Source organism: Megascapheus bottae, chromosome 34 (assembly GCF_031878675.1).
Source record: "Megascapheus bottae isolate mThoBot1 chromosome 34, mThoBot2.hap1, whole genome shotgun sequence".
In the NCBI taxonomy this organism is placed as follows: domain Eukaryota; kingdom Metazoa; phylum Chordata; class Mammalia; order Rodentia; family Geomyidae; genus Megascapheus; species Megascapheus bottae.
In genome coordinates, this window is record NC_143542.1 from 4,461,111 (window position 1) to 4,475,163 (window position 14,053).

Below are 14,053 nucleotides of genomic sequence, written 5' to 3' on the forward strand. Positions count from 1 at the left end.
TGTAAGTATATTTCCCCACACCCTCCAGTGGATCTGAGGGTGAAGCCCAGGGTATCAAGCATGCTAGGCCAGCCAGTAAGCCATTGAGTTACATCCCCAACCCAGAGAGAGAGGGGTGTGTGTGTGTGTGTGTGTGTGTGTGTGTGTGTGTGTGTGTGTAATAGTTGCATGTAACGTATGTGTGTATGTCTATACTTAAGTATTTTTGTGTTGCTCCTGGGGTTTGAACTCAGGGCTTTTTTATTTTGGGATCAAAGCTGGTACTCTACCACTTGAGCCATATCTCTACTTCCAGCTTTTTGCTAATTAATCGAAGACAAAAGTCCCATGACTTTTCTTGTGTGTTCCAGCCTCAAACTGTGATCCTCAGATCTCAGCCTCCTGAGTAACTAGACTTACAGCTGTGAGCCACCCATGCTGTATTTCTTACAGCGCAGGAGGCTGGAAGGTTCCAGACCAAGGGCTGCATGAGACGAGGGCCTTCTTACTGGTCTTTGACATCACTGGGGGTGGGCGCTGTTACAAAGATGCACAAACTGATGAGGTTTATTGTTACTGTTTTGTTTTATTTTGTTTACAAGCCCAGTGTCTTCATAACTGGTTAGTTAGCCATCTCTGGGTAATCCATTACTCTATGTGTCTGTGAACCCACAGGAGAAGGCAGGAGTCCTTCACCTCCAGAATCCAATTCACTCCTAACTCAAGGGATGACATTCCCAGAGGCAGGATTCTGAAGGTAGAACAGCAGGGCCCCATTACCCATTCCTCCTCCTGAGTTGGTCAGGAACCCACGAGGGGCATTGTAAACAGTATGCTGTGGCTGGGAGTATGGCCTAGGCATCGAGTGCCTGCCTAGCATACACAGAGCCCTGAGTTTGATTCCTCGGTACCACATAACACAGAAAAAGATGGAAGTGGTGTTGTGGCTCAAGTGGTAGAGGAACAGCCTTGAGAAAACTCAAGGACAGTGCCCAGGCCCTGAGTTCAAGCACCAGGCAACAAAAACAAAAAACCCCACCACTGACTACCTTGTTCCTTGTCTGCTCCCAGTCCTTCTTTTAGCAACTTATGATCCTCCTGCCTCTGCCTCTTTTTTTTTTTTTTTTTTTTTGCCAGTTCTGGGCTTGAGCTCAGGGCCTGAGCACTGTCCTTGGACTTTCTCAAGGCTAGAGCTCTACCACTTGAGCCTCAGCACCACTTCTGGCTTTTTTCTATGTATGTGGTACCGAGGAATCGAACCCGGGTCTTCATGCATGTTAGGCAAGCACTTTAACCACTAGGCCAAACTCCCGGCCCCCTGCCTCTGCCTCTTAAGTGCTGGGGTTACAGGCTTGTGCTACCATACCTTCCTCTGAAGCAGAGAGAACCCAACGCTGTGTTCCCCTAGGGACCCTGTCTTGCCCAGACCTGGGGGGACGATCCTCAGGGCACCTCTCTCTTCTTCTAGGCACGGGCGTGTGTCAGGTCTCTGAGGACGTGAAGTACATGAGCTTTGATGGCGTCGGCCAGCCCATATTTGGAACGTGCACGCACATCCTGGTGAAAGTGTGTGACCCCAGCTCCAAGTTGCCGTTCTTCGAGATCAATGCCAAGAGTGAGAGTGAGGGTGGTGGGACCAAGAATTTCTACATCCGCCGGGTCTACATAACCGTCTTCAGTTCCCACATCATCTTGCAAAACAGACATCGAGTGCTGGTGAGGCTGCCACATGCGGCTGTGTGGCCTTGGGGTGAGGACCCAGAGCCTTGCTCCTGCTCATGGCCCCGCTCTCCTCTTCAGATCGATGGGGAGCTAGTCACCCTCCCTGTCACCAAGATCCATGGGGTCAAAATCACTTCCAGTGGAGACTATACCCTGGTCAGCGTGAATAACGGAGTTCAAGTCAAGTATGGTGGCGATCACTTCCTCGAGATCAAAGTCCCGGCAGCCTATCACAAAAAGGCAAGAAATACCTGGCTGCGTTTGGGGAACAGAGTTCACCCCATCCCACCATCCCCAAGTGGCCTCTGCTTGCAGCATGCCTTCCTCCGCTGGGCAGACAGGCACACACCAACAGAAATTGTCCTTAGAGCTGAGTGTGGCTCCTCACGCCTGTAATCACGAGGTTGGGGCAGGAGGATCCTGAGTTTGAGGCCAGCTTGGGTTACATAGTGAGGCTTTGTTGTGGGGGAGAGGGAGGAAGAGAGAGGAGGAAGGTAAAAGGAGGGAGGGAAGGGGAGGGGAAGAAGGGATGGGACGAGGAAAGAAAAGAAGGATTGAGGGAGAGGGGAAGGAAGGAAGGTAAGAGAAAGGGGGAAGGGAATATTGGGAAGAGGAAGAAAGGAAGGAAGGATGAAGAGAAGGAAAGAAGAGATTGGGCACTGGTGGTTCACAGCTGCGATCCTAGCTACTCAGGAGGCTGAGATCTGAGGATGGCAGTTCGAAGCCAGCTTAGGCAGGAAAGTCCATGGCTTTTTCTAAGTATATGCTACTAAGGAATCAAACTGAGGGCTTCGTGCATGCTTGGCGAGCACTCTACCGCTAGGCTACCCTCCCAGCCCCATTAGACTCTTATCTCCGATAAGTTACTCAGAAAAAGCCAGAAATGGGGCTGTGGCTCAAGTGGTTAAGTGCTAGCCTTGAGCACGGAGAGGCTCAGGGACAGTGCCCAGACCCTGAGTTCAAGCCCCAACACCAGCAAAGGAAAAAAAAAAAAAAAGAAGGAAGGAGGGAGGGAGGGAGGGAGGCCTTGTGAATGCTCAAAGTCCGTCTGTCCACCCAGCTGTGTGGCGTGTGTGGGAACTTCAACGGCCAGGCTGAAGATGACCTAATGATGCCCAATAATGAACTAATTGAGAATGGCCACGACTTCATGAACAGCTGGCGAAATCATGACCTCGACCCAATGTAAAGAGCCCTCTGTGTGTGTGTGTCTGTATGTGTCTGTGTGTGTGTGTCTGTGTGTATGCTGGTGCTGAGGTTTGAATTCAGGGCCCTGAGCCATCTCTGAGCTTCTTTGCTCAACACTGGAGCTCTACCACTTGAACCACCACCACCAGATTTGGGGTGGTTCATTAGAGTTAAGAGTCTTTTTTTTGTTTGTTTTTGGTCAGTCCTGGGGCTTGACTCAGGGCCTGGTCACTGTCCTTGGACACTTTTTGCTCAAGGCTAATGCTCTGCCTCTTGAGCCACAATGCCACATCTGGCTTTTTCTGTATATGTGGTACCAAGAAATCGAACCTGGGTCTTCATGCATGTTAGGTGAGTACTCTACCACTAGGCCATGCTCCCAGCCCCAGAGCTAAGAGTCTTATGGACTCTCCTGTCCAGTGTGGCTTTGAACCATGATTCTCAAATCTCAGCCTCCAGAGTAGCTAGGATTACCTAGCTGACCTGAGTCGCCAGCACCTGGCAACTGTCCACTTTTTTTTTTTTCCCTCCGAAGTCAGCCACAGCGGGAAGGGAAGACCACGTGTTCCGTTGTGTGCGAGAGTAGGGGTGGGAGAGTTCTAAGGGATTCTGGAATCTTCACTGGGAAAACTGAAATTTTTCTCTTCTTAGAGATCTGAGAGGTGATCGAGACTGAGAGGTCCCCCGAGCTCAGACCAGCTCCCCTGTGAAACTGGGGGGCTGAGGCGTCCCAGAGTTCTCTGTGGGTGGTGGGTGGATCCGGCAGTGGCTGTGCTTGCTTCTGAGGCTCGACGCCTCCTGTCTCAGGTGCCAGAGCGTGGAAGAGGAGGTCACACAAGTGGAAGTACAGGAGACCACAAATGGGAAATGCCAGCCAGCTGACCTAGGCAAAATCCGACAAGCCTGCCAGGAGGCCCTGCAGACCCCGGCCTGGGCCGAGTGTGCCACAAGAGTGGACATCAAGCCCTACATCCTGGGCTGCATAGACAAGCTCTGTGAGTTTGGGGGGCTCGCCCGTGGCCTCATCCACACCCTCTGCGAAACTCTCCAGGGCTTCGAGACCGCCTGCCGCAATGAGGGACTCAAGACGCCCATCTGGAGGAACAGCAGCTTCTGCCGTGAGTCCCCCACATACCCCAAACCCTCCTCTTGCCACCTGCACCACAGAGCTGCCTTGTCGTCAGCCAGCTGTTCCTGTGGGGGGCGGGGCGGGGGGGGTGCATGTGTGCAGGGTGAACACCTGCTGGTACTCAAACTTGAATTCAGAGCTAGGGTGTGCTGAATTGTCAGGGCTTTTATGTTTTGGTTTTTATTTGTTTTTCTGGCGTGTTACCACCTGAGCCACAGTGCTACTTGTGGCCTTTTGGTGGCTCTTTGGAGATGAAAACGTTTCACAGACTTTCCTAGCTTTGAACTGCCATCCTCAGATCTTGACCTCCTTCGTGGCTGGGATTACAGGTGTGAGCCCCCAGTGGCAGGGAGAATGCCATTCTTACTGCTGCTTTCCTCTGCCTGGCACACGCGCATGCGCAGTCACTGCTTATCTACTAAGTGATGAAGGAAGCCCCCACACACACACACCCCTGCAGTCTGGTTCCTCCAGCCCTGCGCCCTTCTGGCCTGTCCACTTACCCCCATCTCTTCTCCACCACACAGCTCTGGAATGCCCAGAGTATAGCCGATACTCCAACTGCCTTCCGTCCTGCTCGCCGTCCTGCCAGGAGCCGAACTGTGAGGGCGCAGGGGTCAGAGTGCCCATCTCCTGCTCGGAGGGCTGCATCTGCCAGACAGACTACGTGCTGAACGAGGGCCGGTGTGTGCCCAGGAGCCACTGCAGCTGCAGAAATGCCCAGGGGGCCAGCGTCCCCGTGAGTGGCACACAGGGCCAGGTGGGGCAGGGAGTCCTTGAGGACGGCGCTCCGTCTGCCCTCACTGGGCCTGGCGCCTCGGCAGCGCCTGGATGTGAGGAACCACAAACCGGGAACTCAGCAGCAGGCTGGAAAGAGCAGAGCGTGGGTGCGGGAGGGCCTCGGGGCCTTGGTTTCCTCATCTGTGAAATGGGTCCTGGCCAAGAACCATGCTTTTCAGGCACCAAAGGGCAGCCAAACACATTTGTAACCTCAGCTGCTCAGAGGGCTGAGGTCTAAGGGTCTCATGTTCAAATCCAGCCAGGGCAGCAAAATCCAGGAAGCTGTTGTATCCAGTTCACCAGTGAAAAGCCAGAAATAGAGCTGTGGCTCAATGATTGAGCATCACTCTGAGTGGAAAAAAAAAGCCACATGAGAGAGCAAATCCTTGCATTCAAGCCCCAGCACTGGTGTGTGCACACATACATGCACACACTGAACTGCCTCTGGCTGAGTCGAGTTAGAGTAAACCCTGGGTGTCTGTGCTGTGATGAGTTCCAGGGCCTCCCCAGGGTACCAGAGTCCCTGTTTTTCAAGCCTCATAGTATTTATATAAAACCTTTACATTCTCTAAGCTTTGCTTTTTGCTTAGAGTTCTAACTACTCAGGAAGCTGAGATCTGAGGATAGTGGTTCGAAGCCAGCCTATGTAGGAAAGTCATGAGACTCTTGTTTCTAGTTAATCAACAAAAAGCAGAAAGTGGAGAGCCAGGGGCCTTGGCTCACGCCTGTCATCCTAGCTACTCAGGAAGCTGAGATCTGAGGATCAAGGTTCAAAGCCAGCCCAAGCACAAAGGGACCTGAGACTTTTATTTCCAATTAACATCTAGAAAACGGGAATGGGGCTTGGCTCAAGGGTAGGGTGGTAACCTTGAGCTGAAGAGCTCAGAGACAGCGCCCAGGCCTAGTTCAAACCCCATGACCCACCCAAAAAAAAAGCAGGAAGTGGAGCTGTGACTCAAGTAGCAGTGCCAGCCTTGAGCAAAAAATTTACAGGTAATTTCCAGCCCTGAGTTCAATTCCCAGAAATCCCCCACACACAAAAGCAAGAAAGAGTTGTGTATGTGGTCAGCACAGAGGAACTTTTCATTTTCCTTATGCTAGAGATGGGACCCAAAATTGCCTGCATGCCAAGCAAGCACTCCAGCTCCAGCTCCAGACGCCATTAGCTGTATTTTCGGACTGGACTCAAACTCAGGGCCCGGCTACTGTTCTTTACCCCTTGAGCTCTACTTCTGGCATTTCGGTGGTTCATTGGACATAAGAGTCTCCTGGACTTTTCAGTCCAGACTGGCTTTGAACCGTGGTCCTCTACCTGAGCCTCTTGAGTAGCTAGGATTACCGGTGTGAGTCACCCGCGCCCGGGTATTTTTTTTTTTTCAGTTTCTATTCATGATTGTGGAACCACAGATAACTGGGGGCACCTGTAAACCCTGCAGATGGGGTGCCTTTGGATGAAGGGATGAGCGGGACAGAGTCCTGGCCCTTCCCTCCTCACCCCCTCCCTTCTTTCCTCCTCTTCTGGTGGTTGCTGCAGGCGAACAAAACGTGGATCGCTAAGGGCTGCAACCAGAGGTGCACATGCACGGAAGGGAGGATCCAGTGCCGCTCCTTCCAGTGCCCCTACGGGTCCCACTGCCAGGACGGGCAGAGTGACAACGGCTACTGTATCCCTGACAGTAAGGAAGCTGTGGCCCAGCACACAGGGCAGGCAGAGCCCAGAGGAGATGGAGCAGGCGGACTTGGCTTCACACTGGGGCCTTTGCCAGCCACCCCTGGCCATGTGCTCGTTACTAACCATGTCTAGAAGAGACTGGATGAGAAAACACGATTGAAGTTTTCTTTAAGCAGTGGTTTCCCGCCTGTCATTCTTGCTACTCAGGAGACTGGGATCTGAGGATAGAGGTTCAAAGCCAGCCCGGGCACTAAAATGTCCACCAAACTCTTATCTCCAATGAATGAATCACCAGAAAACTTGAAGTAGCACCGTGGCTGAAGGGGTAGGGCCAGTGGCCTTGAGCTGAAGAGCTCAGGGGCAGTGCCCAGGCCGCCGAGTTCAAGTCCCATAACCAACCCCCCAAAAAAGTTTTCTTTGTGTGCATGTGTATTGGTATTAGGGCTGGAACTCAGCTCTAAGCACTGTCCTTTAGCTTTTCCGCTCAAGACTGGTGCTTGCTACATGAACCACAGCTCTACTTCTTGGCTTTTTGCCGGCTCATTGGAGATAAGAGTCTCACAGACTTTCCTGCCCACGCTTGGCTTTGAACTACGGTCTTAAGATCTCAGCTTCCTGAGTAGCTAGAATGGCATGTGTGAGCCACTAACTGGCATGTAGCCCAGTCAAGGTTTTCGTCGGGGAGGGAGAAGGGAGGGAGGGAAGAAGGGAGAGAGACCGCTGAATCCCTCCAAGGCAGTGGGCCTTGTGGGAAGGTGACAGGAGGCATCGTGGGTGGGGGGAGGGGAGCAATTCCGAGGCCTGAGTGCTGGACAGAGTCCTCTCTCAGTGCTTGGCCTTCTTTGCAGAGTCGGCTCAGTGCACAGTCTTAGGAGACCCCTATTACCGCACCTTTGACGGCTTCGGATACCATTTTCCAGGTCGCTTGACCTATATCCTTGTAAAGACAGTGGACACACTGCCCGAAGGCATAGAGAGCCTGCTGGTGGAGGGGCGGAACAAGCTGGATAAGGCCTCCAGCCCCACCCTGCACGAAGTGATCATTATGGTCTATGGCTATAAAGTCCATCTCCAAACCAACCTGCAGCTCTTGGTTCGTAAGAGGGCCCGGGAAGCCTGCTGGGCCACGGAAGGGCACGTGGAGCCTCTGGGGCTGGGCTCGGGCAGCTGGGGTCCTCGTGGAAAGGGGCCACAGGGGGTTGGTAGGGTCATTTTTTTTTTTTTTTTTTGCTAATACTAGGGCCTGAACTCAGGGCCTCACATTCTCTCTCCGCTTTTCTTTTTCTTCTTACAGCTGGTGCTTTACCACTTGAGCCACATCTCCACTTGCAACTTTTTTGCTGGTTCATTGGAGAAAACAGTCTCATGAACTTTTCTGCCCAGGCTGGCTTTGAATCTCAGATCCCAGCCTCCCGAGAGACTGGGATGTCAGGCGTGGGCCACCAGGGATAGAAGTAGATCCTTGGTCTGCTTGGTCTCTGGTTCCCAGGGGAAAGCCTTGACTTGGCACTGAGGGCAATTGCTATCTGTCTCTACTTGGTCAAAACTACACACAAGATGGATGCCTGTCAGCCTAGCCACTCAGGAGTTGGAGATCTGAGGATCCGGGTTTGAAGCCAGCCTGGACAGACAAATCTAAGTCTAACCAGCAGAGCCTAGAAGTAGAGCTGTGGTTCAAGTGGGATACACCAGATTGAGTAGGAAAGCCAAGTACGAGAGCCAGGCCTTGAGTTCAAGCCCCATGCAGTAAAGCAGTGAATAAGGCAGGAACACTGTCCCGACAAAGCCAGCATGGGCAGGGGCGGCAGAGAAGCAGCTTGATCCAGCACATCCTGCAAGCACTTCCAGGCTCCTCTTGTCTTCCAGGTCAACGGTCAGAGGATGGACATTCCCTACGTGCCCAGCGACGAGCTACAGGTCACCCTTCGAGGCACCCGGATCTTTCTAATCACTGCATTCCAGCTGATAGTGAGCTACGACGGCAAGGATCTCGCAGGTAACCTTGCAAGAGAGGAAGGCACCTGTCCAGGCGGGGGGAGAGGTGCCCTGCCAGGGATGGGGGCTCACTCTGGGCTGCCCTGGCTCCTCCACAGTGATCAACATGCCTAGCACATACCAGCGGCTGGTGCGAGGGCTCTGCGGGAACTACGACAAAGACAAGACGAATGAGCTCACACTGCCCAATGGCCACGTCACCCAGAACATCCACGTGTTTATCAGCGGCTGGACGGTGAACCCCCAGGATTCCCTCCTCCGCTTCCCGAGGTGAGGGCCGGGGCATGGAAGACGTGAGCCCCTCGCCTCGCCCCCACGTGGACACAGCGGCCATGGCTTCTCTCTTCTAGAGCCCTACCAGAGCAAGAAGAAGGAGAGAAGGACGCACCTGCCATCCGGTCCCAGTGCAGCCCCGAGCAGCTGGCTTTCATCCACACTAGCCAGGCCTGTAGGGTACTGGTGGACCCCCAGGGTCCCTTTGCCACCTGTCACCAAGTTATGGACCCAGAGCCCTTCGAGGAGTGAGTCCAGGGCTCAGGCTGGCCAAATCCACCCAGACACCTGCTCTCTCCTCCTCCCTTTCTCCTTCCTCTCTCCCTCTCTCCCTCTCTTCCTCTCTTCCTCCCTCCCGTTCTTCCTTTCTTCCTTGTTGGTCCTGGGACTTGAACTCAGGACCTGGGCTCTGTCCCTAAGCTCTTTCGTTCAAGGCTGGCACTCTACACTTCCGGTTTCCTGGTGGTTCATGGCAGATAAGAGTCCTAATGGACTTTCCCGCCCAGGCTGGACCACAGCTGAACTGGGATCCTCAGATCTCAGCCTCCTGAGTAGCTAGGATGACGGGTGTGAGCCACCGCGCCCCGATCTATGCTGACCTTTCTAGGGACCCCTCTGTGCCCCTTCAGCTTCCCAGCTCATGTCCAGGTGACCCTCCTTCAACCCCTCCTCAACCTACCTCCGGCCTTCTGTCTGAAGCACCAAGCCTATTCTCCTGTGTCCCCCATGCTGACGGCCTCCTCGTCCCTGCTCCCCTCTCCTCCCCCAGGCACTGTGTGTTTGATCTGTGTGCCAGCCAGGACCCCAAAGAGCAAGAGGAGCTGCGCTGCCGGGCCCTCAGTGGGTACGCCATCATTTGTCAGGAGGCAGGTGCCAGCCTGGTCGGCTGGCGGAATCATACCCGCTGTGGTGAGACACTGCCCCTGCCCCAGGCCGGCCCCACCGCACCTGCTCAGCGCTGTTCCCTCCACTACCTTCCCCCACTTCCTGTCTTTCCCCTCCCATCCTTCACTGCTCACCAACTTCCAGGCGTCTCATCTGACCCCTTCTCTGCCCTCTTCTGGGAGCCCCTCCCCCCAGTTGCCCCAGCTCTGTCCCTTGCCCCTAATTCCTACCTGTCTCTGTTCCTTCAACACCACCTCAGGTCCCAGATAAAAATCGTCTGGCGGAGCCGGGTCACTTGCTCTGGCCCTGTCCCCCGCCCCCCCCCCCGGGGAGCTGTGTGCTCTGTGGGTGACCCTGCACCCCAGCTTTGGGCCCTACTGTAGTTCATCCATTTCTCCTGTGTGCTGTGCCCTAGCCTGGCTCAATCCTGACTGTGCCCTGTCCCTCAGCCATGGTGTGCCCAGCCAACACGGTGTACAGCAGCTGCATGATACCCTGTCCAGCGTCCTGTGCCAACCCAGCGGCTGCCAGCGACTGTGCGGGGCCCTGCCTGGAAGGCTGTGCCAGCCTCCCGGGCTACATCTACAGTGGCACCAGGAGCCTCCCCAAGGCCCACTGCGGCTGCACGGCCGCCGGGGTCTATTACCAGGTCCGGGAGGCCGCAGGGAGCCCGGGGAGCCCCAGTGCAGGCCTGCAGATTGGGGGTGAAGCCAGCGTGCGTCCTTCCTGCCCTTCCCCTGCAGCTGGGTAGCAGCTTCGTGACTGAGGACTGCGCCCAGCTCTGCATCTGTGCCAGCGCGGGGCTGCTGCTGTGCCAGCCCTTCGGCTGCCGCGCAGGGGAGATCTGCACGCTCGCCAACTTCACCCGCGGCTGCTTCCAAGGTGAGCCCGGCCCTTCTCCATGCCAAATCCAGCCATCCAGTCCTCTGGCCAGGCTCCAGTGCGCAGGCCTGGAATCCCAGCTGTTCAAGAGGCCCGGGCACAGAAGTGTGTGGCACTCTTCTCTCCCATGAGAAACACTGAAGGGCAGAGCTGTGGCTCAGGCAGTAGAGCTCCAGCCTTGAGTGAAAACGAACGCTAAGAGAGTACCCAGGCCCAGAATCTGAGCCCCAATACGGGCCAAAAAACATCACAGTAAAGGGCTGGGAACTCGGCTTCGTGGTAGAGTGTTGCCTAGCATGCATGAAGCCCTGGGTTTGATTCCTCAGTACCACATACACAGAAAAAGCCAGAAGTCGTGCCGTGGCTCAAGTGGTAAGAGCATTAGCCTTGAGCAAAAGAAGCTCGGGGACAGTGTCCAGGCCCTGAGTTCAAGCCCCAAGACTGGCCAGAAAAAAACCCCGAAACCCACAATAAATGATGGTTGTTCCCTAAACATCAGTGTGTCCTGCAGAGCCTGGAATGTTCTCTGGGGGCCCACACGCTTGACCCTGGACACTGGACCCCCCACCCCGGCTTACAAGCACAGCAGGTGGGAACCAAGGGGTTCAGCAGTCTCCCGAGAGCCCTGCACTCATGTCCTCTGTCCCCGCAGAAAGTCCATGCCTACAGAACCCGTGCCACAATGACGGACGCTGTCAAGAGCAGGGAGCCAGCTTCACCTGCGAATGTGACCCTGGCTACGGGGGGCGCCTCTGCACAGAGCCTCGGGACAGCCTGTCCCCCCAAAAGCCAGGTGATGGCCGCACCCTGGACCTGCACCCTACTGCCACTGCCAATGGACTAGCCTGTGTATGATACTATACACATACATGACAGTAGCCAGTCTAGGTAGTTATTACACGACAGACCGCAGACAGAGATACTAATCTATGCATTCTGCATTATGTGTATAACATACGATTATAACTATATTTATACATGGATGCTCATGTATTTCTATTTTTAATATGATATATATTTTAATGGAAATATCACATGTTGTATTATGCTATGATTGTAATTAGCATATAACATAGGCTTATATTAGTACATAATATATTATTATCTATAATAATTTACATTTGTTTATATTATATATTTGTATATAGATATATTGGTAAGTACTATATTTATATAGTATGTCTTTGTATACTATGCTATACACAATATGTAATAGCAGTATATAATTCATAATCATATATATTTATATAATTGTATTGTATATAGTAGACATATATAGTGCATATTAATATATGTTATGGTGTAGCATTAATGTACAATACATTACTGTATCATAATACATACACATACCATGCAGTATATGACACAAGGTCTGTGTCACAAATAAATGTATTATACATGTAGTATGCAGGCTGGGAATGTGGTCTAGTGGTAGAGTGCTCGCATAGCATGCATGAAGCCCTGGTTTTTCTCAGTACCACATACATAGTTGGAAGTGGCACTGTGGCTCAAGTTGTAGAACACTAGCCTTGAGCAAAAGTTCAGGGACAATATAATTATAATTAAATCTTATTTGTATTATAATTGCATTATGCAACCTAATACTACATTGTACAATTACTGTATAATTATGTTACCCAACATAATTATAACGTATATTGTCATATATAATAGAGATCATGTCACAATACGACCTTAGGATGTCAGGACAAAGGTCTTCAATTAGCCATTTTCTACTCCTTGTACTCTGGAATGTTCTCTCTGAGCCCTGGCTCCCCTTCTTGCCCGTCACCCTGTGTACCTCCCTCCGCCTCCCCCCACTGTCCCCTCTGTACCTCCCTCTCCTACCCAGCCTGTAGGCCTGAGGTCTGGCCTGCCACCACCTATGGAAAGGGGTAATATATTTACACATACACCCCAGGACTCCTGCCAGAGTTTGGGGCTCAGTAGATGTGTGGGGCCAGACGTCTCCCTTCCCCGCAGCCAGCCCGGGCCTACTGATGGACCTGGTTCCCGGCTGGCTCCTTGAGAAACGCTGGCCGCAGAGATGCCGGGGACTCTGGGGCCAGCTGCCGAACGTCCCCTGGAGTTGAGATGGGAAGCAGGTTTTCTGGGGTGAGCACAGCTCTAGGGTGACAGCCTCCTGGGTGGAGAACCAGCCACGGGTTAGGGGATGAGGCCCCTGGGTGGCAGCCAGGGACTCAGCATAGCCTTCCTGCTCATGGCCGCCTCCCTCTCTCTGTTTCAGGGCCATCCAGCCTCACGGCCATCCTGCTGGGAATGCTGGTGCCCACGCTGGTGGTTCTGCCGGTTCTCCTGGTGGTGGCCACGCGAGAGTGTGCGCGCCGGGGGCTGCGGCCGCCGGGGTGGCGGTGAGTCCTGGCTTGGCTGAGGGAGGTGGTGGCAGAGGCCTGGGGCGCACGCAGATGGTGGAGTGTTCCTCTGTGTGTGCTCCCTACCAGAGAGAAACCCTGGAGCCCAGACCCCGGCTGGCTGCCGGACTGAGGTGAGAGCCGCCCCTCAGGCCTGGGCCTGCATCCCAGCCAACACAGACTTTCTGGCTTTCTCCTCAGAGCCCGACTTCAGAGCCACGCCCTTCCGAGTGTTCCTCCAGCTAGGAGATAAAATGATTCTTTTTTCTATGGGGATGTTCTGGTGATTTGGGGGGGCGGGGGAGGCAGTGGGGGCCAGGCAAGCCCAAGGGAGACAGGCGGGAGTACGGGGTAAACTGTTCCTGGGGGGTGGAAGGGAAGAGCAGGAACCTGGGTTTCAATAGGGGAGGGGACTGTTCCTTAGAAAAAAGCCACCTGTGGGTGGCCTATTCAGCTACAGAAGAGGCAGAGGGACAGGAAGGAAGGAGGAAAGGTGGGATGGAGCCCCAGAACTCTGGCTCTGGGATCTAGGAGGAAAAACATTCACTTGCCATCTTTGCATGGGGATGTAAAGATGGGATCTCTGAACTCCCCACCCAAGAGGTCTGAAAAGGCATCCTGACAAGTTATATTTATTTTTTCTACCAATATTGGGACTGGAACTCAGGGCCAGGCACACACACACTCAGGTTTTTCACTCAAGGCTGGCACTCTACCATAAGAGCCACAGCTCCAGTCCCCTATTTACTGGTGGTTCATTGGAGTCTTATATACTTTCCTGACTTGGCTGGTTTCAAACTTGAATCCTCAGATCTCGGCCTCCTGAATAGCTAGGATTTCAGGTGCAAGCCACGGATACACAGCTGTGATCTTGGAGGATCTTGCTTGATGCTCAGCCTTGCTCAGGCTTCCATCTTCCTGCTTGTTCTTCCTTCTCACTCATGGCCGGGATGCTTTGAACCATGAACCCAGCTTCCCAAGTAGCTAGGATTTCAGGCTTGAGCTGCAGAGGCCATACGGATCGTCTTGCAAGTGGTGATGCAGTCTAAGCCAGGTCCTGGCTGGGGAGGGGCCAGGCAGCCTTCTGCACGAGGGGCAGTGGATGGGGACAGACAGAAGGATTCTGGGTCCTTGGAAGGCACTCTCATTCTTGCTTTCCTTGAAGACACCAGCCTT

At 53.6% G+C, this 14,053-nt stretch overlaps 1 protein-coding gene across 1 annotated transcript in view; it reads left to right on the forward strand.

The window, feature by feature from the left end:
• The window catches only part of Zan (zonadhesin), a 45,375-nt gene extending 32,228 nt beyond the window's left edge, over positions 1-13,147 (forward strand). Inside the window, 17 exon segments of the mRNA XM_090324079.1 lie at positions 1,448-1,695; positions 1,780-1,941; positions 2,762-2,886; positions 3,697-4,007; positions 4,546-4,757; positions 6,333-6,474; positions 7,319-7,563; positions 8,337-8,466; positions 8,564-8,735; positions 8,816-8,986; positions 9,508-9,582; positions 10,073-10,226; positions 10,228-10,272; positions 10,367-10,505; positions 11,158-11,298; positions 12,754-12,877; positions 12,968-13,147. Coding sequence (XP_090180205.1) covers positions 1,448-1,695; positions 1,780-1,941; positions 2,762-2,886; positions 3,697-4,007; positions 4,546-4,757; positions 6,333-6,474; positions 7,319-7,563; positions 8,337-8,466; positions 8,564-8,735; positions 8,816-8,986; positions 9,508-9,582; positions 10,073-10,226; positions 10,228-10,272; positions 10,367-10,505; positions 11,158-11,298; positions 12,754-12,877; positions 12,968-13,010 — 2,639 coding nt within the window. The 3' untranslated portion in view covers positions 13,011-13,147.
• Positions 13,148-14,053: the final 906 nt, after the last annotated feature.